The sequence below is a fragment of the Pocillopora damicornis genome, chromosome 2 (genome assembly GCF_964200805.1).
Source record: "Pocillopora damicornis chromosome 2, jaPocDami1.2, whole genome shotgun sequence".
Classification (NCBI taxonomy): Eukaryota; Metazoa; Cnidaria; class Anthozoa; order Scleractinia; family Pocilloporidae; genus Pocillopora; species Pocillopora damicornis.
In genome coordinates this window covers 25474288-25497463 of record NC_142671.1, presented here as the reverse complement: position 1 = coordinate 25497463, position 23176 = coordinate 25474288, and the positions used below count along the sequence as shown (strand labels likewise).

At 36.9% G+C, this 23176-nt stretch overlaps 1 protein-coding gene across 1 annotated transcript; it reads left to right on the top strand.

Annotated features, from left to right (window-relative positions):
- Window positions 1-593: 593 nt before the first annotated feature.
- Window positions 594-22686, top strand: LOC113673672 (protein NDRG1). The gene is made up of 15 exons (XM_027190087.2): window positions 594-797; window positions 876-911; window positions 1102-1189; window positions 2984-3075; window positions 4507-4535; window positions 5161-5223; window positions 6110-6170; window positions 13268-13357; window positions 15012-15089; window positions 16167-16270; window positions 17336-17377; window positions 17752-17809; window positions 18688-18786; window positions 19510-19561; window positions 22211-22686. The coding sequence occupies exons 1-15, from the start codon at window positions 768-770 to the stop codon at window positions 22294-22296; spliced, it is 1008 nt and encodes a 335-aa protein (XP_027045888.1). The 5' UTR covers window positions 594-767; the 3' UTR covers window positions 22297-22686.
- The last annotated feature ends 490 nt before the right edge of the window (window positions 22687-23176 follow it).

The following is a 23176-nucleotide window of genomic DNA, read 5'->3' as shown; positions in this document are numbered from 1 at the left end:
AACTAAATATTTTTAAACATTTTCGCTGGAATTGCATTTTAAAACTACGTCATGGAACGCAAGTTCTTCACTTTAACGGTCACAAGATGGGGCACGCTTCACGGTAACGAATGGAAATGTACGAAACGTCACAGCACGTGAAGAATGCATGAACAAATACCTCACAGTGGTGCTCTAATGGTTGGTTGATGTGAACTTTATACATAGGGGTAGGATTACTAAAATTAAGAGGTTCTCCTCTGTAAAATATCATATACTTTGGCTGAAAACAAAATTTAAGGGGCGACATATCAAAAAATATTTACCAATTTCTTCATGGGATTTGCCGGTCAAACATACAACAAATTTACATTTGATGTTGTTACACTATAAGATCTCAAAACAGCCTTTTCATTCCCCACTTGTATGAGGCGTGGAAGGGAGAAGTTATGAACTGTTGAACTGTTAGTGAACAATCAACTTTTTAGGATGTCACGCAACACTCCCTCCGTACACCGAGGGAAACTTTCTGTTGGGGTGCGCCTTGCGTGACATCTCAAAAATCATAGTGTTGATTGGTCAGCTGGTCCTCAAAAGTCGCTCTGTGCTATGATTGGTGAAAATGTCACTAGGGGGTTCTTGGCGCATTAACAATGCCCCGCTCCCTTTCACATTTGTTACTTGATCTTTGAACTACCTCACCTGAATTTCTGCATTGTGGACTACAAAGGAGACGTTTCGTAAATTTCCAGTTCTTAAGCTCCTTATTGAGCGAGTTTTCGTTTGAAATGGCAGAAGAGATTCCAAATACTGAAAGGGTATTTTTCGTCTCGATTTCTAGCCATTTACTGTTTGCACTGTGCTTAATGGTCCTCACGTCTTGATCTGTTTTGTAGGTGGAGAAAGTTGGCGACTTGACCGTGTATGTTGTGGTACGTTTGCTTTTTGCCTGATATAATTGCGTTTTTAACGTTTATTTAAGTCTGAACGCATCGCATAGGCTGTTTATATTCGCGAGCAGTGTGTTATTATTTTTAAATGATAATTTAAGTATACATGTAGTTTCAATTCCCTCTGCTAATAAATTGAGGTCAAGCTTACGTACAGTTGTTTGATTCTCAGGGCGAAGATTCCAAGGATAAAAAAGACGAGAAGGAAAACATCAAAAAGAAGGAGGTCATGATAACATTTCATGATGTTGGAATGAACCGTAAGTCCTGTTACGTGGAAGAAATGTCCATAATGTGTGTCATGCTTTGCTTTGATGAACAGCACAATGGAAAGAAGGCCACCTTGCTCGCAATATGCGTTGTTGTTGTCGCTCCCGAAGCAAAATGTTTTGGGACTACTGTTGGTGATAGTCGAGCACCGCTTTTTTGGATTTTAAACGTAATCGTAAGGTATCGAGATTTAAATGTACTTCTAAAGGTGTTGTATCGTGGAAGGGGCATGGCGAGGCAACTAGGTGTTTATCATCTTTCCTCTGGTTTGTGGCTCTTCAGCAGACTTGACTTTACTGGTATTTAGCATGCATGGATCAGTGGATGGTCTGATTTTGAGCCCATGGGCTTTCCTGCCCTTTTTATGGCAAGGACTTAATGTAAAATTGTCATGCCGTTATGTTTTTGGTAAACGTCAATTTCCATAAATGGAGGTGTGTTGGAAGGTGTGTTGAAAGCACAGGCTCTTCTTAATAAACGGATTTAACACTAGTCATGTAGATATTGTGCTTAAACCCAGGACAGAAATACTTTTGATGGTGAAAACGTCTACTTGTATTGGAATCATGCATGAAGTGTTTTCTTTAAAGTATACTTTTGTCTCACGTCAAAATAATTGTTATAGAGTAGTGGGCTGAGACACAAAACTAAAATTTTGCACAATATTTTTGATGAGTGGTAAGGAAAGCTGGTGTGTATCAGAGGAAAGAGAGAATAGAGACGTACATTGCAACCTCAAACATTCCTAGTGAAAGCAGATATTGTGTGTTTTTGAAGTGCAATCAAGGGTGTAATATGAATTATTGAGATGATCACTGAAGGTTTAAATGATATTTGTTGAGGTATGATATTGTTTGAAAAGCTGCCAATGCAAAACATGTGAAAAGCTTTACATGGTTCTTCAAACTTCAGCTTATATAAAGGCACCTGAATACACATTGGAAACTATTGCAATATTCTGTTTTCTCTTACTGATAAAATGTAGTCTGTCATTTTAGCAGACAATATCAGTTTGCTTTTTGACACAGTGACTGTAATGAGACAGTATTTTTTTTAGTAACTGAGTCATTTACTCAGTCAAGTTAGAGTCTGTGAAAACTTTGAATTTAAGTTGTTTAAATGATTATTTGACAACAGCTCTTAAGGTATCGCAACCATTACTCAAGACTATACAAATTCAGAGCAGTCAAGTCTTGTGCATTGAGCTTTAGACTCTTGCAAATAAATTCAATCTTATGCTCTCATGCTGAAACTATTGTTTCTTGTACATGTAAGGTTTGGAATAACAGATGGCATATTACTGCTTTAGTACTTACATGTATGAAACTAATCATCCTTTTCAATATAATTTACTCCTTGCTGCCATTGCACTTGCTACAAACATTTTCCAGTAGTAGGAGTTCTCATTCAGGATAAAGGAATGCAAGTGTTGCCTATTTAAATTTTTTTCACGATTTTCTGGGGAAGTATGCTCCTATTTCATATCAGGAGGGTGAAGAGCACAGCATCGCAATCAAATGTTTAAGAGGTGGAAAATTTGACAGCAAATCAACTTGCAAGCTCTGCAAATTATATATAATTGAGGTAATAGGGTTAAAAAGGGTCCAGATCAATGGGTACAGCAAACTGCCTACTTAGTCAACATACTGTTCATGTAGATTTTTAATCACAAATGCTCAATTACCTGAACTAAAGGATACATCAATGTATTTAGCATATATCTACAATTGAGCTTAAATTGCAAGTGTAATGTCACAGTTATAAGCAAAAATTTACATTTTCAGATAAAACATGCTTTGAAAGGTTCTTCCAACATGAAGATATTGTCCACCTACTGGATCGCTTTGTTATTTACCATGTGGATGCCCCAGGACAGGTATCAAAGTGACTATTATGAATATTTTAGAGAACATTATACCTAGTTACACTGTCAGATAATCTCAAACTTCCTTCATCTCAAACTTAGCTTTTGATAAGAAATAAATGTCTCTTGGCAAACATACTTATAAAAGAATGTCAGCTGTTGCATAAAATATGAAAATGGCATTGATTAGAGAAGAGGTCAAGTGGGTAACGGTCAATTAATGCTTGCCACCACTGAGAGTCAAATTGCCACTGATAGCTATTTCACTTCAACATTGTGTATAGCCTGCTGTATGAAACTTATAGCAAATGAAAACTAATATGTTAATATATATATCACCAAAAGGGAAAGGGACTCAGAAGTTGTGTAGCCTCTCAATTATGGCACATTAACTTTTAAGTGAAATAAAACATGTTGATTTCATGAAGATTGTTTTGAGTTTGCATACAATAAAACCAGAGTGATTTTTGCTGATGTGTATGAAATTGTGTGAAACTAAGATCAAGGCTAAGAAGTAGTGGAGAATTGCGACAAAAAGCATGCACAAATACAGCGAAGTTAACAAAAATGGACATGGCATCTTTTTTTGTTTTAAGGACAAAGAATGTCAATGTGACCTGTAACACGAGTTTTGTTCCTAAGAACACAATTCATAACAGGAAACTTCCCTAAGCTTGTACTTTAAAGTGAAACTTATTCAAGACATGATTGAAATAAAAGTGAATCCACAAACAACTTCAACTTCAAAAAATATTTCATCAATCCAAGTGGGCTCCAAGATGTCACTGAGATATCTGATTCACACATTGTTTAATGATGATGTAGTTGTTACAGCTGTTTTAACCTTGACTCAAAAGGTTGTCAGTCACCATCTCCACTATTTATAGGGACTAAGCAAAAGTCAGGTCAATTGTAACCTCATTTCAACCTTTTCTTTTCATCAATTCTTGCTTCATTCCGATGATAGAACATAAATTTGCATAAACTGCACTGCACGTAATGCATTCATTTTTAAATAAATTATTCACTGTTGGAGGAGAATTTATTTCCCAGAGCTGAAACTCTCAGGGTGGAACCTAACAGCAGTAGAAGTAAAGGGAGATATTGTTTTTGTAATTAAATGAAAGTACCAGATACCATTTTCAGAATTTGTAGTTGCCACTATTTTAATGGACCCCAATAGTGACTGTTAAAGTAGGACAATTCAAAGAAGTTGCTGAGAAAGTTTCTGACTGATTAGGACATCCCTTAAAAGAAAAAGGATAGCATATATCTCAGGAAAAGTCTTGCTTTGTAGATTAGTTTTTATGTTTAAAAATTAAATGTAGTCTTATTTACTTTCTCTTCTCTGCTTTCTTGTAAAAGTTGAGTTGCTATCATAATTATAGTAACCTTAAAAAGTAAATTTTACAGGGTGTTAATCATGCCCATCATATTTTTCAGGAAAGTAAGGCAGAAAACCTGGCACCTGAGTAAGTACATCAATTTTTTTTTTGTATTACAAAGAGTTAAACTAACCAGATGAAAAGTAATGAAGATGCGCACTGACATGCAAAAGTTAGCTCTCACAGCAAATTGACTAGTTTTTGGTGGAATTGTTGGGAAGAGCTCTCCAAATAAATCTCTGCTGAAAAGAGCTTTTTACATTTTTTTGTTGTCCCAAGTGATATCTAGCTCGTGAATTATGTTGTATGACCATTATATTTTTTTGTGTACAATTATAGTAACATTTTAAAGTATTAGTTATTGAAGGTTTACCTACTGAAGCTTGTGCTAGTAACTTTTGAGCTACGTAATATTTTGTACAAAAGTTGTTGGCTTTTAGTTTACCAACTGAGTGTAGGTGTCTTACTAAGGCAAGTTAACCCTACAAGCAAACAAGAGTTTATTCAACCGGTCATGTATGTTGTAGAGTTAGAGTGAATGGGAGGAGCAGGGAAATTTGAGAAGATAGCTGCCTGTGAGCAGCATTGTCTACACTCTTATCAACAACAGCAAATTAGCCAGTCAGATTGAGACTTGATTGCCAATTGTGGTATAATATAATTTTCACTACGAAAATAATGAGCACTTGTGATTTTTTCCTCTTATTTTCAGTTATCAGTACCCATCCATAACAAAGCTAGCAGAGATGGCCGGTAATGTGATTGACCACTTCAAGTAAGTTTAACCCTCTGTATGAATTTTGAGTTGGTGCATCCAAATGACAATATAAGAATCATTTCTTTTGTGAGGAGACCCACAAATTTTGAGGGAAAGGTCTCATCTTGAGGCAAGAGACTTATGTCTTGAGAATAAATGAAGCCACAGCCTGAAAATGAATCTCAAGCCATATCCAGTGCAGAATGACTGGGGGTTCTGTTTTACTGCAAAACAAAGTTCTTGTCACAGCAGTGTCCAGTTGTGATGTAATATAAGGTTATATAGCGGGCCATAAAAAAGTTTTAATTCAGCCAAGTTTATAAATTCCCCGTCAGTGAACAAAGCAAAAATGGGAGGTTGGTTGTGATTGACCTTTACATCTTGTCATACCTTTTAACTTGTAGAATATGGTTTGTGGTACTGCATTTTAGTAATTGCTGGTGAATTAGGGTTGGTGGGATTGTCCTCAAACTGTGGTGACAGAGGGGGCAAGTTTGTTGTTTCATTGGGTCTTCCTGGTGAAGGGATTGGGAGACTGATGGTTTTCTTAAGTTATTGTCTGTTGTCTGACATGGCAAAGACATGATCTATACATGGCATTTCCAGCTCAGAGAGGCTTTGGGCTCTTTGTTTAGGGACTAAGACAATGCACTCTTGACTAGAGTAGACGTCAAGATGTGACAGTTGTCTACATTGTGCATCTATGGTTGCAGCTACTTTGTCCACAGAAATTACCATGATGAACTGGTCATCTATATGCATTCCAGCTTGTCTTATACATGTATTTCCTACCATGTTTTCAGCTCTCTAAGGCAACAGACCATATTCAATTTGTTCAAGTTTGGGGTCTTTCCATTTTTGAAAAAGTTTGTTTATGCACACAGGTATTTTTTCCTTCTTTCAGCTTGAGTGATGTAGTTTGTTTTGGAGTTGGAGCCGGAGCAAATGTTCTCACAGAATTGGCGGTAAGTTATTTTCTTGCTCTTCAAATCCAATAGAAACAATGATGTGGTTACTTATAAAAATATTTTAGAAGGGGGCAAAACTGTGTGTAGCGCTAAAGTTATGAACAACACCACCCATGTATCAAACAGCATCTTAGCACTCTAGCTTTGGCTCCTCAATGGTTAACTGTGTTAAAACCTTTTATAATGATATTGAAAGCTGTGTTGTGAACAATGGATGGTCTTCCAAAATTTTTAAACCAGAAAGGGAGTTAGACAAGGCTTCTCCTTCTTGCCCTATCTGTTCATTCTTTGTGTGGAGATGCTAGCCAAAATAATAAGAAACACCAAAGACATCACAAAACAAAACCAAATTAAAATTCAAACAATACACTGATGATACAACTCTTTTTGCAGATGGATATAAAAAAATCCTTGTTGCTTTCTTTACAAGTCTTGGAAAGTTTCAAAAAAGTATCTGGCCTGAAGCTAAACCATAAAAAACTGGAGCGGCTCCCTTTCTATTTGAGCAAACACTGGAAGGGATGAATTGCTCTTCCCTGAAAAAATTGAAATGGGTTAAGAGTCCTAGGCATCTGGTTTTCAACTAAACTAAAAATAACTATGGAGGCAAACTACTCTGATAGGCAGCTGGGAATATGAATGATTGTGACTTCTTGGAAAGATTACATTGTTAAAGAACTTGATAGCTTCCAATCTGGTTGACTTCCTGTCACTTTTTGCCAAAAAATTGTCATGTTGTAGTAGATTTGAGCAAATCTTCAATTTCTTATGAAGTGGTACAGGGGACAAATCAACAGAAATCTGACAATTAGCAACTATTTAGATGTGGGTCTAAAGATGATCAATTTACAATCATTTAACAAAGCACTCAAATCAGCTTGAGTAAGAAAATACCTTGACCCAGAAAATCATGCTGAATGAAACCACTTTCTGTACTCCAAATTGCAACATCAAGGTGGCCCTGCCATCTTTGGGGGCAACCTCAAAGGATACAATCAACTAAAATATAGCATCTGAGATCTTTTTATGATAAAAATCTTGCAAATCTGGTCAGAAGTCATCCTCGGAGACCCAGGGGCTGTGAGTCAATTTCAAGTCAGGGCCGAAGAACCCCTGGAGACATTGTCTTGATCAGTAGCACAGTTCACGTGTACAAACACAGAGAAGCAAACATAAACAAAAATATCTCTCGTACTTTTCCAGCTACAATGCCGAGACTTGGCACAAATAAAAAAGACATAATACTCTACAACTTTGCATAATATCATGGATTTTTATTGAATTCTCATTTTTTTACAAATTTAATTTTTCCAAAAATATGCATAATTGAGGGTGTCACGCGTAACATTCCCATACACAAAATTATCATTATCTTAAAATTTCTTGTGTTTCTCGCAGAAGATATCAACGGAAAAAATCACCTAAAATATCACAATAAATCAGAGATTTCAGATGTATATGTACCAATTTGAAAGACAGACTAACCTTCGAGAAAAATAGCACTTTTTGTTCAAGTGTACAAGCATCACGCTCCATGTTTCAGTCCATGAAATCAGGAGAAACGTATTCCCCTCGGCGGCATAGAACGCCGTGATAGTAAAAAGCTTGTTACAATGGAATTCTCATCTTCTAGAGAGCCAGTCCAGAAAGTTTTGGCGACTTTGCGTATTTCAATCTTGAGAATGAAGCAAATGTTTGATTCCCAAACACTATGAAACATACCGCGTCTTTCCGTAAATAAAGGATGCAATGCCAAATGTAAGCCATCCGCAGTACCACCGGCGTTGGACCAAACATGTTAATTTCCTGCCGTGTCATTCTCATCTCATAACGAAGCTAACTGCTCATTTTCACGAGAAAATATAACTAATTGAGGGAGCAAGAAGCGTTTTTCTAAATCCCAAACGTTTTGAAACATTTCGTTCAGGGTTTCAGGTTACATTGAGGAAAGAAAGCGAAAACAGCCGTGCGTCACTTCGAAAACTCTCGACCACTTCGACCGCCATTTCACTCGGCTACGTGCAATCGAAGGAAAAACAACAGCTTTGAAACCACCCTAGAAGCTTCTAGAAGCTTTTTGTTATGTAACAAGCCTGGTACACATGAAAGAGATCATGAAAATGAAAATGGGTGGGGTCGCAATGCATCATGGGTAATAGAGAAATTGCTGGAAATTAATCGAAATGTCCCAAAATAAAGCAATAAGTGAAAGAACTGTAATATATTCTCTAAATAAAGAGTTTCAAGAGGTTTTTGATTCCTTTATAAATATTTTGTATTTTTCTTGCATGTTACGCTATTGTTCATATGTACTGTGCTACTGATCCTTACAAGACAAGTTCCAAACGGTTGCAGTTGTTCTGGCATCTAATTGGTGCTAGAAAATCTTTGTGTTTTTCTGCCCAATCAGAGTGAAGTATGCTTTAGAGTCCTTTCATATGTTTTAACACGGAGATGTACAAGAAGCTCAGTTGCTCGCCTTGTTTGTTTGTGCCATTCAACCAAGCTTTGCCTGAGGTGAAAAGTTTCAGTCTCAGCACACAATGTAAGATAAATCGATCAGATTGTCCGCGAAAATCTTACAAGAAATTATACTGAATACTTTTGCAGGTATCACAAGAGAATGTATTTAAAAGTTTGTGAGGTTCGTAGAAAACATAATGGTTGCAGGCATTAATATGTCGCTTTAAACATTAGGCAAGATGTAAGTTTAAATCTTTCTGATGAATTTTCGACCGGCCGAAAATTTGTGCAGTTAGGCGTTTCGTTCACATGGAACCACGCCAAACGTACGAAAATTTGGACACTCAAGCGTTCAAAAATTTGAACACCAAAATCGAGGATTTTTAGCCAGTGCAGTCAATTATTTGGTCATCGCGGTGTGAACACTTTTCACATCCGAATTTTTGTACAGTGAAGGTGCGGCTGCATAGAAACTAAGTTAAAAAATATGTTTATAATTTTATATGAAGATGGAACTTGTCGGTTTATTGATTGCAGTGCTCGGTAATATTACAGCTTTGGTACATAATATCATCTTACAAATGTGTAGGAGATGCCGAGCTTACCACGCACATAGGCGATGTTGTGTTGGTATCTTGTTAATTTCAGAAAATCAAGTTAATTGTTGCTCCTCTATCTGTAAATCGAAGACGTTGAAGCAGCGAAAACACTGGATTAGACCTGGGAGGACATGACTTTGGTGGGACAATTTGGTCAACAATACTGTCATGTGGGATGAGTGGCGTGAAAACTTTCAAATGTCCAAGGAGAGTTTTATGAAACTGTGTGACAAGGTCAAACCTTTTCTGCAGAAGTAATCTACAAATATGAGATCTGCAATTGATGTTGAGAAGCAGTTAGCTGTAACTTTGTACTATTTATCGGATGAGGGGAGATACCGCAAGGTTGCTAATGCATTCAGCATCGGAAAATCAACTGTGTCTGAAACTGTTCAAAGAGTTTGCAGATGCATTTCAATTGTCCTTGGGCCTGATTACATAAGATTACCAAAATCAGAAGAAGAAGTGTATGATACAGTCGCCAATTTTTATGATGCTCATGGCTTTCCACAATGCATAGGAGCTGTTGATGGAACACGTGTATTTATTAAACAACCCTGAGAAAATGTAACTGCTAGGTAATAAAATAAAGATGAAAAAAATGAACCTTATGAAGTTAGAAAGGGAGTACTAACAAACATGAAACTCAACAACTATTAACGGCAACAAGTAACATAGAAGAAATTTAACTAACTATATTGATGAAATAACTCCTGGTACAGTATAATGCACACAAAAACGGAAAATCTTTGAGGTAAATAGTGCAATAACAAGGTAAGCCTACCCATGTCTTTCTGCCTAGTGAGCAGGCAAACTGGCAGTGCATATAATAAACACAACTCAACTTTGTTAACAGAGTGCTAAAACAGTGCACAACCCAACAGTTAGAGTAGACACAATGTGAATGTTAATGTTCAACACTTTTTAAAATGAGAAGGATCCTGTAAATGCCAAACACCAGACATGTTGCTTTGCTGTTGCTGATATTGGGGATGGTTGTACTGCAGATGCTGGTTCTGCTGATGATTCTGCTGCATCATCATCCCCAGCATGTTGAATCCATTCTGCAATGTGGAGCGTAAAGAATGTAAACTAGCGGTAAAACTTTGCATACTTTCCTTGTATTTTTCTTCTTACTTTTCAAGCTGATCGATCGTTCTCTTTTTCAACTGAGGTTCTTCGTGCCCAAGGGCTAATATTCTGTTTTCTGTTGTGGTTTTCTTCGTAAGCTTGGAATTTTTTTTCTCTTTTAGCTTAGAAATTAAGTTTCTTCTTGCATCAACAGTTTTTTCAACTGCATCCTTGGCACTTTCATCCTCCCTTGCAGGGTCATTTGCTTCATCTTCCAGAATCTACAGCTTTCCAATAACCAAACTTTATCTTCCTCAACTTTGCGTTTATCTTTTCTTTGGAGAATGTGCTAGTATCCTTACAGTTTGGAAACTCTTCTGGGTCTACTTTGAATTCATCACTGTTTGGATATCTTTCAATGAAAAGTTCTTGTAATTCCTCATACCATGTTCATATCAATTCTCATTCTTCCCCCTCGCACGTTTTCTCATTTTTTATATGATAAAGCAACATTAAGCGGTAGTGCTGTCTCCTCATCCATCCAAGTGAAATATTCATTATCTGTGCTCCATCTGAATTGGCTTTTCTCTTTCTAGACGCCATTTTGCATTTGGTTAAAGAAACATTGTGTGCATGAGGAGATGGTAAAACCACTGACAAGTGTCAAAAACTTCATCCGGTTATCAGTTCCATCTGAACAGAAGGAAACTTTCACACGGTTCCGTGTGAACAGAATGTCCGGTCAAAATTTTTGGCTGGTCAAAAATTTGTTCAGCACCGTGTGAATGTAGCCTTAATCCTTACATGGTTTCTATAGATTAATACCTTTTTATCTATCCTTTGGTAACTCTCTTATAGAAATCAGCAGTAGACCAGTTTTTAAAAAATCATGGTTCTATAAGGGCATTAAAAATGTTGCTCACCAAACAAAAGATTCAATCACATTTGTCTCTTATCACAAGTTTGAAGAATGCTCAAATTGCATTTTCTTATTTTTCAAGGCCTTAAATCTTTACGGAAGTCCTTATTTAAATTGCAAAATAGTGATTATCTTCTAAGGTGGAAAAAAAACAGTGAATATTTTCACAAATAGCTCTTAAAACTGAAGAGGCCAACAGAGTATTTTATGAGAGGCTAGTTCATATTAAACAAAAGCATCCTACTTGCAGTCATCTGAAAAATGTTCAGATGACTGCAAGTTTGAAAAGACAATGAAACCAAAAAAACTAAATGAGTTGCTTCTCAGTTTAAACTATTACATAGGCGACTAGCAACAAATGATTTTCTAAGGAAAATTGGTATCAAAGATAAGGGCATGTGCACCTTTTGTGAAGCTGAATTAGAGAACTTAACTGACCTGGTTGATAACTGACAAAAACTCTGCAACAATACAGGATACAGACCTTATCTTATCCATCTTAATTGGTTTGTGACCAAGGGGTTTCATAAACCAAAAAAATCCATCTCTTTTTTTTTTTATTGCAAGATATATTCATCTGGATTTGTTGAATGAGATGGATCCCCAGGTTAGAATTTTTGTCTTTCTTTATAACCTCATCTATTGTCAGTAGGTTGTAGGGCTATGTACACTTAAGTTTAAGACTTTTTACTTTTGTATTCTTATAAGTAATGTCCATATCGTATTGTAAGTAATTTACGTGTATTGCAAAATAAGATTACAACAACTTTGTCTGGATAGTAGCAGTGGGAATTTGTTCTTGGTAAGATCCATGATGTTGCAATGGATTAAAGCATATACTGTACCCTGGATTACTTTTTTGCAGTTACTCACTCACCTATTACACCAAATGCTTTCACTAATCTTTTGCTGAATTTAAAATTTCACCCAATTAAAAGAAAAAACAGCTGGAAAAGTTGGGCTGTGGTCTTACTCGTTTTGTATCCAAATCATGTACTGAGAAGATCACAGATAAAGAACCATATGGGCTGATCATGATACCTGAGAGTACAATATTACAGAATTTGTTCATATTTAGCTGCATGTTTGGAGTTATGGATATATACTTTACCACACAATCATGCCCCACCTGAAAACTGTGACTAAATGACAAGGCAAAAATGACCAAGAAATATTCTGAGACCAAAGCTTTATACAAAGTATTGTAAATTTGTTGATAAGAAGCTGAAAATAAGCAACTGTAAGAGTTCATTACATGTAATTTATAATCTGAAACCTATAGTACATGTTTTTAAAAAAGTGTCTGTTCTCAAGCTAAGTGGCCATCCAGTCTGTAGCATGAAGTAGAGTGTATTGCTACTCCCCCTGATGGGATGCTATTCCATGATAAGGTACCCCTCAGTATTTGTCATGCTTCCCTGACAGTCTGTTGGTGCCCATTTTACTCCTGAGAAGAGAAAGACTCTGCAAGAGAGTGTTTTTCCCATGAAAACATCCAATTTGAGATGAAAATAATATTAAGGTTTTCCAGCCTGGAGCTCCAGTGAGTTAGATTGAAATCAATTTTTAATTTTAATCATGTTCAGTTGTCAATAAATTTGTAATAAAATGGCCTCTAATGAATATGAACAAGAACCTGAAAAATTTCTAGATCTTGTAGCAACAAGCATTCCAAATATAATGTGATTGAATCAAACCACAGTAAACACACATGTATAAGCCACACCAACCTTTTTGTATCAAGTCGGGTTCTGCTTATCCATTAGGACATTTAGAAAACAGGCCACAAATTTGGATATATTAATACTTTTAATCGAAAATGTAAAGGTCTGTTTAGCAAACAGTTTTTTTGGTGTGAGTGTGAGAATGTATCAAAATACACTGCACTGCACAGATCCAACTGTGACATGATCTTCTCATGGACACGGCAATAAATACCACAATAGTAGTGTTTGTATGGTTGATATCTTACCTGAAAATCCTAACATGGCTTTGAGGAATCAGATAATCATTGATATTATAATTTGTTTTTATTCAAACAGGTATCAAAATGGGGAGAGAAAGTTGCAGGACTAGTTGTGGTTGAACCAGGCATTTCTGCTGCAAGCTTCAAAGAATGGGGTGCAGGAAAGGTAAGTTTGGGTCAAGCAAACTACTTGACCTTCAGCCCATTCACCAAGTAGATTGTAAGAATAGAAGCCAGTCTGTCTACTGACATCTTTGATAAGGCATTGATTCATTTGCAATGTCTGAAGTCGATTTTAAAAATAGAGAAGCCCTGACTGTGCTCTGTTCTGTTGTAAAGTACGCAGGAAGCAGCTAGAGCATGAAAGAAGTGTAGGGGGAACAACAGTGTCATCTGCATGCTCTATACTCTCATAAAGTACACTACAGTAAGCCAATCAGAATCCCTGTTAGAATGGTTCAAATCTGATTGGCTGTACAAGACTAAAGCCATCAAAAATGTTAAACCATCAAAGTTCATATTCTCTAATAGTTTACAAATTAAAATAGTTCAGCATGTCAAATTTAACACTTTCCTGAAGTTTTTTAGTTTCTAATACAGAATCTGAAAGTGAAATGTTCAGTGAAACTCAGCCCAATCGTGGCTCACAAAAATACACAAGTTATTTCACATGACAAGTAGAAAACAAACTGTTCAAGGGGAGTGTTTTTATGAATGAATGACAGCCGAATTCACCATGATGTGAAGATCGCTCGGAATGACAGTGCTGTAAAACTCGGCTGCAGTGACTGACTGATGTGGCCTTCCACTCAGCACATCAGAAAGGTTATCAGAGCAAGCTCTTATTTTTCCACTCGAAGGGTAGTTCACGAGGCTTGCTCCACCGCAGTGACCAAAGATTACCATCATGAGCTAGCTATAATAGACTTCAGTATGATTGTAGTTGCTCTGACACACCATCATGATTAGTATGAATTTTAACAGTTATGCCAGGTTATATTTTTCATAAATATATATTGTTTTTTAGCATGAAACTTTATATACCATACATGTGTTAGCTGTATTTGATTTTTATTACTGTGCGTAAACTTACAATCTAACTGAACATGAAAACCCTTAAAACTTGGACTGTCCATTTTGTTTTATCTCTAAGGATTTTTTTTCTCTGCTCACATTACAGTAACGCAAATTACTCCACCTGGCATTTTTGTAAACCCTCTCTCACATATTCCAAAATTTCACTTTTGATTAACAAAAGAAAAGCTGGAAAGAAGTCCCAGAAAAGTTGGACAAAGTACAATTTGGCAGATGGCATGACAGCTTTAGCTCAGTTCTATGCTCTATACTCTCACAGAGCATGCTCTTTTAACCAATGACAGCACACGTTATATCCAAACTTTATTATAAATATGAATAAGCACCCTGGTTGGGTATTAAATCGTGCTTATCAAGAAACTATTAACCTGTAGTTAATCTGCTGTTGTTGCAGCTTAAAAAGATATAAATAAAGTGGCAACAGAAACAGGTTTTTCTTGTACCCCTACTATTTGAGAAAGTGGGGGAGGAGGGGGGGGGTCAATGCTTATTGAAGAAGGAAACTTATTTAGCATTATGGTCTTGGGCTTGGGGGCTTATGGCATCTGTGTGGTAATTACTAAAACAATTGTTTATCTCAGTGTTGGTGAAGAAGGTGGGTATTTAACGAGCAGCAAAATGGTAAATAAGACATCCACCACAATTCACCTACCACTTAAAGCTGTTACAGATTCCCTGAATCTCATCTAGCATAATTACAGAAGGTATATTTCATTACTTTTAAGTTTAGAGCACATCAACTAGACAAGAAAGGATTTACAGAAGATACTATCAAATACCTCATGTGGCACCATTTTGAGAGGGTATGTGATTGATTATGTTTTATCAACAGCTTCAGAGTCTAACAACTCCATTCATCTGTAATTTGACTGTCTCTTGAAATCACAGTTCCCAAAACAAGATTCATTTGAATTGAAATTGGAAATCCACTTCATAATACTTGAAAAAGACACGAAGTTCATTCATAATTTACCCCAAATAGAAGGGATTTCATAATTTTTCTAATTGTATGGTGGGATGCGCAAAAATATGACAGGCCTTGTCTTGTAACCAGTAACCTTGCTATTAACTTTACAATGCAGCCATACCAACACAAGACCTTGGTTCCAATGTTACACAACACTCTTTAGCTACAATAATTATTGCAATGCCTTTCTTACCTAAATAGTTTTCTTGGTCTTGAATGCTTCATGGATTGTTTAAAAAGCAAATTTGTAAACTTTAAGGGGCTTTTTTCTTACCTATAGTTCTCTCTCTTTGAATTCTTGGCCAGACATATTAAAACCGCACCTTTAGTTGTTGAATTTTGAAAATGGTGCATTTTTACTGTATTTTTTAGAATCTATAACCAACAGATCTTTATTTATTTCTTTTATCTAATCTGTTTAGACTTTCATACTGAATTTTTTTTAAATAACATCCACTGTGGCACTTTTTACCTCTGTTGTGATAAAGACTTTAATCTGGTTTCACACAAAGAAAGAAGCCAAACACATGAAAAACTTTTTAGCCACTTTGTCTGTAGATTATGTATGATAATTTGCTAGCAAGAAATTTTCTCAAGGTAACAGTTTGGTTCCCCTATTCCCGATTCTCTGTTGTTTAGCGAGAAAGATGATAAGGAAGTTGACTGAAATGAAAATCATGGAGTTTAGCAGTTGTCTTGTGTTTAGATGAAATTCCACAAATTTCTTCTTCAGTTGGTTGTAGGCGGTAGTCATAACCTTTTTGTGTAACAGGTAGATGTAGATGTTGCAATTTAGCATGGAAGAGATATCATCTTGTTCTTTTACTGAATTACTGCAAAGTAAATCATCATGAGGGTTAAATGATTTTGTTTTCAGGTTTACAGCTTTAAATTTTTACTTCTATAATGATAGGACTCTGGGAAGCCAAAAGTGGAGTTGGAAGATCAATTTATGAAAGATGTTAAAGAGCACATGAATCCACATAATGTGGCAGCATTCATTAAGGCCTACAATAGGTAAGAAAGGTTTTCATTATGGTCATTCTTCACTTCCTTTGGGAAATTATTGATTTCCCCCTTAATTTCCATTTTCTTAAATGTATAGCAGATCAGTTGCTGTATGTAATATTTTACCAGCACTTTACATTATGAATCCTGGTCACATTTCTATTTAGCATAGTTTTAGCTATTGAACAAGTCTTAAGGCTGAGGAATAATACTAACCAAATGCATAATACGCTGAAACCAAATGGAAATATACCTACAGAATTCAATTATATTTTTAGCAGCCAGGGGCCCTGTTGTGTGACTTGTGAGAAGTCAACAACTCAACAAATGAAGCACAAAGTGAAGATTGAAAAATATTTCATTAAAAAAGACTCAACAGAACTGTGGTCAGCATTTGACATAGGGAAAATTACACTGAATGATTAAGGGAACAAATTCATAAGTTGTGGGTTCTCTTTTTTAACTCGTGAATTGCGCGCATGCGCAAGAGCGAGTTGTAGATACGATGTAGGGAATGGCACTCGTTCGCTCGCTCGCTCACACGATTGGTCGATTCCTGTAAACTTTTTTTCGATTTTAGGCTTTTGAGTGCATATGATAATTTTTGGCGAGCAATAAACAAACAAAATGGCAACCTTTGTTGCTAAGAATAGTGGTGGGGTGACAAAGAAGCCAATGATAATCTTAAAATAATTTTTTTTTTCGTTTTAGTTTCATCAAGCGGCGCAAGGATTCACACTGAAATAACAGAACAACCTTCGTTTTTCATAAAATTGTAATTTACAATCCTTGAACTTGAAAACAATCCGAAGATTCAATGAAAATATCACTTACTGCGAAGCGCTCGGAATTTACAGATGTTCAATGGCTTTTTCTGTTACGGCGTGAGATTGAGGACAAAATCGATCATTACGTTTCGTATCGGGTGTTTTTCCTGTGAGAAACAACAGAAGATGCCGGCAACTAACGAAATTACAAGTTAACACGAAAATCAAATAACAAATTAGTTCCTAAGTAAATTCTGTTTTGTGATTTTTCAAAATTCCCCTAACTCAGTGCATTTGTTGCTTTCAGTCGTGGCGATCTAATGAAGGACATGAAGGGCCACAAACTTGAGTAAGTTAAATTTACTGTAAAATGGCTCAATTTAAACTTTTGCTTTAGAAGTTTCTACGGGAGCCTGTGAAAAAGTTACTTTTAACAACATTCCGAGCTATTAATTTTACATTGGGGGATTGAGATGAAGCATGCACCTCCAAACTGTGTTGTCTGCTATACTCTGGACTGTTACAAAGGGATCTCATTTCCAAAACCAATCATAGAGCACATTGCACAGTATCCCTTTTTCTCTTTATTTGGCCTAACGTGTGGCAACCATTTTGGTAGTTTGAATTTTTTTTTTTTTATTTTTTTTTTTTTTTGGCATTGGTCAAATTTTTTATCATTTTCTCTAACAGTTAATATCCATTTTCATTACACCTTTATTTTAGCGCAAAGACAGGAGTCCTTGTGGTGACTGGTGAACATTCTCCTCACCGCAAGAATACGGTAACCACTTTCACGGCTGGCCTCACTCAACTGGGCTCACCCCGTACTTAAAAGTTAAACCATTCTAAGTTTGCTGCCTTAGTAAGCCATTCTCACAACCCTTATGCAGCCTGCTTACATCATTAACTACAATGAACTTATGTAAATTGTTTGTTTACTTTGGGTGAACCTTAATCTCCTGAATTTCATCTCCATGCTTAACCAGATTTTGTTAAGGTGACTTTAACTTATAGGAGGTCTTACCAGTATTTTATTTACAAACATAGCATCTTTCCTACTCAATAGCCAGTCTGTTCAACAGTAAACAGGAAAGTGGTCACGAATAGCTCTATCTTGAACTAGAATGTGATGAGTATACATAATTATGGCTTGGCAAGGTGAAGAGCACAGAGTGCAATTAAAGGCAATGAGCAGGATCTCACTACTACGCCACCAAACCATGAATTACCCATTTAAGTACCTGTACAGCTGCCTGATATGGCCTACAAATATACAAACGCAAACAATATGGAATAGGGTACCGAATAAAAGATTCTCCTTGACGGGCAATGGATGAGGTACTGCTGGGGTTTGTTACAAATGATGAGATGGCGCCCTTTGCTCTACACAAAGTAGTAAAAAATGATGTAAAATGAAATTGATGCTATTATATAAGGACAAAATATTTGTTTTCGGATGAGTGAATGAATTGACTGTCTGAGATTCAGAGAAATAGTGTGACAAATTGATAGATAGGTAACATGAGCAAAGTAGATTTGAATGTTATTCTAAGTATCATTAAGGAGCATGTGTTAATAAACTGTCCCCACTGACTGCTGTGTCCTGTGGGATCACGACACAAAATAAGCAATTTTAGCTCTTTGCGTTATGCTTTGCAGGAAGATAAGTTTTACTATGGTGACGTACTGAAGCAGACAGATGTGAAAATCAAGAGTCTTCTCACCCCTGACTGTGGAGCTAGTGTCTTGGAAGAAAAGGTCTTTAAACACTCAACAATCATTTACTTTGCCTGAGTCAAACTATCTGATTATTATTCTTTGAACGATAAAATTAAATGTATAGCACTCTAAATAAGCAACAGCCATATTTATTTACACCCATGACTTGGTTGATCAAATTTTGTTCTTAGATGGGTTTTTCAGTCATGAACCCCTATTTATGCGGGCTAATATACACACTGTGTGGTCATGCACATTGTGTCCACTCAGATTGTGTGTGTGTACACACTGCGTAGTTTTTGCATTGTGCTTTAGTAATGCTGGGTACACGTGTTTAACATTTCTCTTACTCTAAGAAGGTACATTTTTCATATATATTTTTCTATATTTAGCCACATCTTGTTCAGATTCTAATGTGGTTTGTTTCTGCTAGAGACCTAACTGCAGTCAGAAATTGATAAAATTCTTTATTGTGGTTAGGTGAGCCCAAATGATCCAATTGAAGCCAGAAATTAGCTTCTCCGGAATTTCTAATTTTCTTGTACAAAGAATATACAGTATTATGAGTCTTCAACTTCTGATCATAATTTTTGGGTATGAGCGGAAAATGAGAAAAATGTGTTTGCATAACTGCGTGATACTTGCTGACGGTTCTTCGTGAGCCTCATGCTTGGAAGAAAATGCCATTATACAGAGAATCACAGCTTAACCAGTGGTTGATATAAATGGATTTATTAACGGTCCATTTCTCTCCATATGCAGCCTGAGAAGATGGCAGAGGGACTGCTGCTGTTTATCCAAGGACTTGGACTGGGTAAGATTTTAGTTTTAACCTGCAGTGAAGAAATTATAACGTAAAGAGTCTTTAATGTCTTTATCAACTGTGCAAAGTACTTTCCCTTCTTTTGATGATTTGTTATTGGACTGTGCCAAAGCTAAGATTGCAAGCTGGGTGTTCTAAACCTTTCAATTGAATTGTTTTTGGCAGTCTGGCGTTCTTCTTACCCGAACTAGGCGTTTGCTATTTTTCTTTTACTTGTACTTAGTAAATTGCGATTGTCGTATCTCACAGGTAATACGTAGACTAACATTCCTCGTAAAGCAGCTAATAATGACTCAGCAGGCCAGGGAGCACAGAGTTCACCTAACTGAGCAATGAGCATTGATGGGAGAGTTGGTCTGAGTCAGCCACGTTTGTGGATTTTTCACCAGCACTCAGGGCACTTCAAATATATGAGAATCTTTCCTCCTTAACATTCTCACCTTACAGTGGTTACTGCATCCTACAAAAAAATAGAACTGCTTAGCTATAAACCCAGTTAGTATTTGGTGTATCTGTGTGTGTGCACTTCCACACATTTTACCCAGATAATCTGCACCTCTTCTAAGGTCTGCCCTTTTTTGTTGTGACTGGTTTTTAACAACTACTCGATAACCGAGAGTGAGGTCTTTCGGGAATATCTCAAACTGGGGCCTTGCCGTATTGACTACGCTATCGCTCGATCATTACAGCGAGGCTGAGGTTCGAGATTTTCCTGTAACAACCGAAGAGTCGTGGTTGTTAAGTTATTTATTTTATGGCCTACGAACTGAAGAAACAAAAAATGTATTCAACGGAAGTCGTCAATTTTCATCCGGTGATGCGCGCGTTTACTTATTCATTCGTCGACTCAAACCCACGGTTAAACTACGCAATCATGGAACTGCAACTCTGTATCACGTATAAAGAAACATTTATTTGCGGGAAAAATGATTCTCAGAGCCTTAAAAAAAGTATTTCAGTATAATGGCGTCACGTCTTAATGAGGGAAACTTTGTCCGATTTCAAGGCAAAACACCAACTGGAGTGCGTACAGAAGAGATAGAAAAGTGCCTGATAATAGGGAGTTTAAGATACGGTCACTACGGACTACGGACTACGTCTGGGCGTGAGAATCCAAGCCACGCGTGGACTGGGCCGACTACGCTAAAAGGGCGCGAAAATTGGAGTGTTGTTTGACGTTAAGATCGTGACAACGACTACGGACTACGGCTGCACTTGGAAAAAAAAATGTCCTTCGAAGATGCTAGAAACGCTCTTTTAATCGCTTATGCGGATGGTTTTCTGGATGATGAAGAGTTTATTGTTCTTTACGATTATTACCAACCCGTTAATCCTTCATTTCCGTACTGGAATTTTGATCCATTCTGTTTGGATGTGTTCGACTCTTGCGAGTGCGAAGCTCACTTCAGGGTGGCCAAGGATGATATTCCGATGTTATTGAACGCATTGCGGATTCCGGCGAGTTTCAAGTGCCCACAGGGAACAGTTTGCAATGGCTTAGAAGGACTTTGTTTACTGCTAAAACGACTAGCATACCCATGCCGCTATTTCGATTTAATTAAGATTTTAATTTAAAATTCATAATTTTTCTCAGAAATGACTTTCCTCTTAGATTTGTTAAGCTTTGTGTTAATTGAAAGTAAAATTAACATTTTCTCAACAATAAAGCTCAAAACTGGTCAAAAATCGGCAAAAAAATACTTACGTAGTCCTTACTACGCGAATCTCCTCGACTACTCCCCGTAGCCTGCAACCACACGACGGACTGCGAAACCCACGTGCTATCGAGCATGCGCAGTAAATCTCGAACCAGGTCCTCGCCGTGTATTACCGTAGTCCGTAGTGACCGTATCTTAAACTCCCTAATAGTTCAAACACGTCCAGCCCTCGGTGAAAGAAAATGTAAATGCTTCAGAATGCACTTTTCAGAATACACTGTTCAGAATCTTCGCCATCGCTTTTCACAACATATCACCGCCTTCTAGGAGACTTACGGATGAACTGAGCCTTACAAGCCTTTTGAAGATCTAAAACTTCATGAGGTATCAGAAAGGCTGCTGCCAACAGAAACCACTCCATTTTTAACATCTGATGTTCCTGGAAGTTGAATTAAGCTCATCTATTAGCGAGTGAATGTATTTTTGAGATCTACTAGGCTAAATGTGACAACATTTAAACTTTCGGTAACTGTTTAGACTTCTTAATAAGCTTTTTGGCGTTCTTCTAAGGATGCATAACAGATCTAACGATCGTGCTTTCCACACCGCGATTTAAGCCGTAACTATAAACTTTACACGACACGGCAAAAACGGCCCCTTTAAAAAATTTATGTATGAATAATTTGTGGAAAGGTTATCATGTCAATCATAACTTTGCAATGATAAATTTGTATGGTTTCTTAAATTAGATGTGAGGTCGAATGTTTACCTCGTCCCTTCCAGTATAATGTCGTAGCTAATTTAAAACGGTACCTTCGCTGTTCTTCTAAAACTCGTGGGCATTATCACTGTCTAATGCCCTGCACTTATCTCGCTTGATATTAAAATACAAGTTATGGTCAAGGCAAGGTGCTGCGATTGTAGCATGTGCAAAACTTACAAGCATGTTCTTTCTTTTTCTTTTTTTTTTTCTCCTCTACAGTCCCAACACTGCGAACACGTTCAATGTCTCGAACCAGCTCAACATCATCTACAGGATCTAGAACCCAGTCCATGAGTGAGGATTAGGTCCAATTTGATGACTATTTTTGGTCCCATTCCGGTAGATACATTTGTGAGTTATGGAATGTGAACTTGGATTTAAGCACGTCTACAATGATTATTTTAACCATGGATGTATGATGTGGATAAAAAGTAATGCTAGTGACGTAGATTGGCATTCGATAAGATGATTTGTAAAGATTAGCTCTGAATGCTGAACCAAACTTGATAAAATGAAAGGAAATACTCTCTCGTGTTTTTCTGCTCTTTCAGAAGCTTCATAGCTAGTCAGTCTTAAACCAGTAGAAAAATGTAAGAATGTGAAGTAGAATCATGTTTGTCATTGTCATGGATACTTTCTGTTTTATGTAGTCATTTCACTGCAGCCTCAACAATAAAATTTGTGACTAGTTCCTCTTCCTTGTTTAGTAGTCTACTATTGCCCGGTTCCATCTAGTTTTGCAAATCTCATGCTCATGTGTAGCAGGCTCGTCCATGATAAATGTAGAAACGCCACTTGCCTTCGCTAATACTGAGGTCGGAATGAGCGCTGGGATTGGCTAACCTTGTACCAGGTCCCTCAAGAGGCAGGCTATTTTGCGCGGCCTCGATCATTCTTGTCGTGTGAGGTACAGGGTATAGAATGAAGGCTTCGCAAATTCTTTTAAAGTTGTATGTTTGCAAATCTTTTTTCTTTCCCTGATGGGCTGAGGACACCATTGATCTGTGTGGGAAGGTAGAAATGACCGTAGACATCGGTACAAGGGTAAAATATTTTACAGAAAACCTTTTATTTCCATTTCGTGTGTCGTGGTGCAGAAGTCCGTGGTAAGTTGTTACACCATAATTCCGTTTCATCCCGGTCAGGGTAGACCTCTAGGAGCGCAAATGAAAACTGTATAGAAAA

Bases quoted from the DNA above. Each gene is read 5' to 3' on its own strand.
- LOC113673672 (XM_027190087.2), top strand. From the start codon at position 768: ATGGCAGAAGAGATTCCAAATACTGAAAGG. The intron at 798-875 runs GTATTTTTCGTC...TCTGTTTTGTAG, and splicing joins AGATTCCAAATACTGAAAGG to GTGGAGAAAGTTGGCGACTT. The intron at 5,224-6,109 runs GTAAGTTTAACC...TCCTTCTTTCAG, and splicing joins AATGTGATTGACCACTTCAA to CTTGAGTGATGTAGTTTGTT.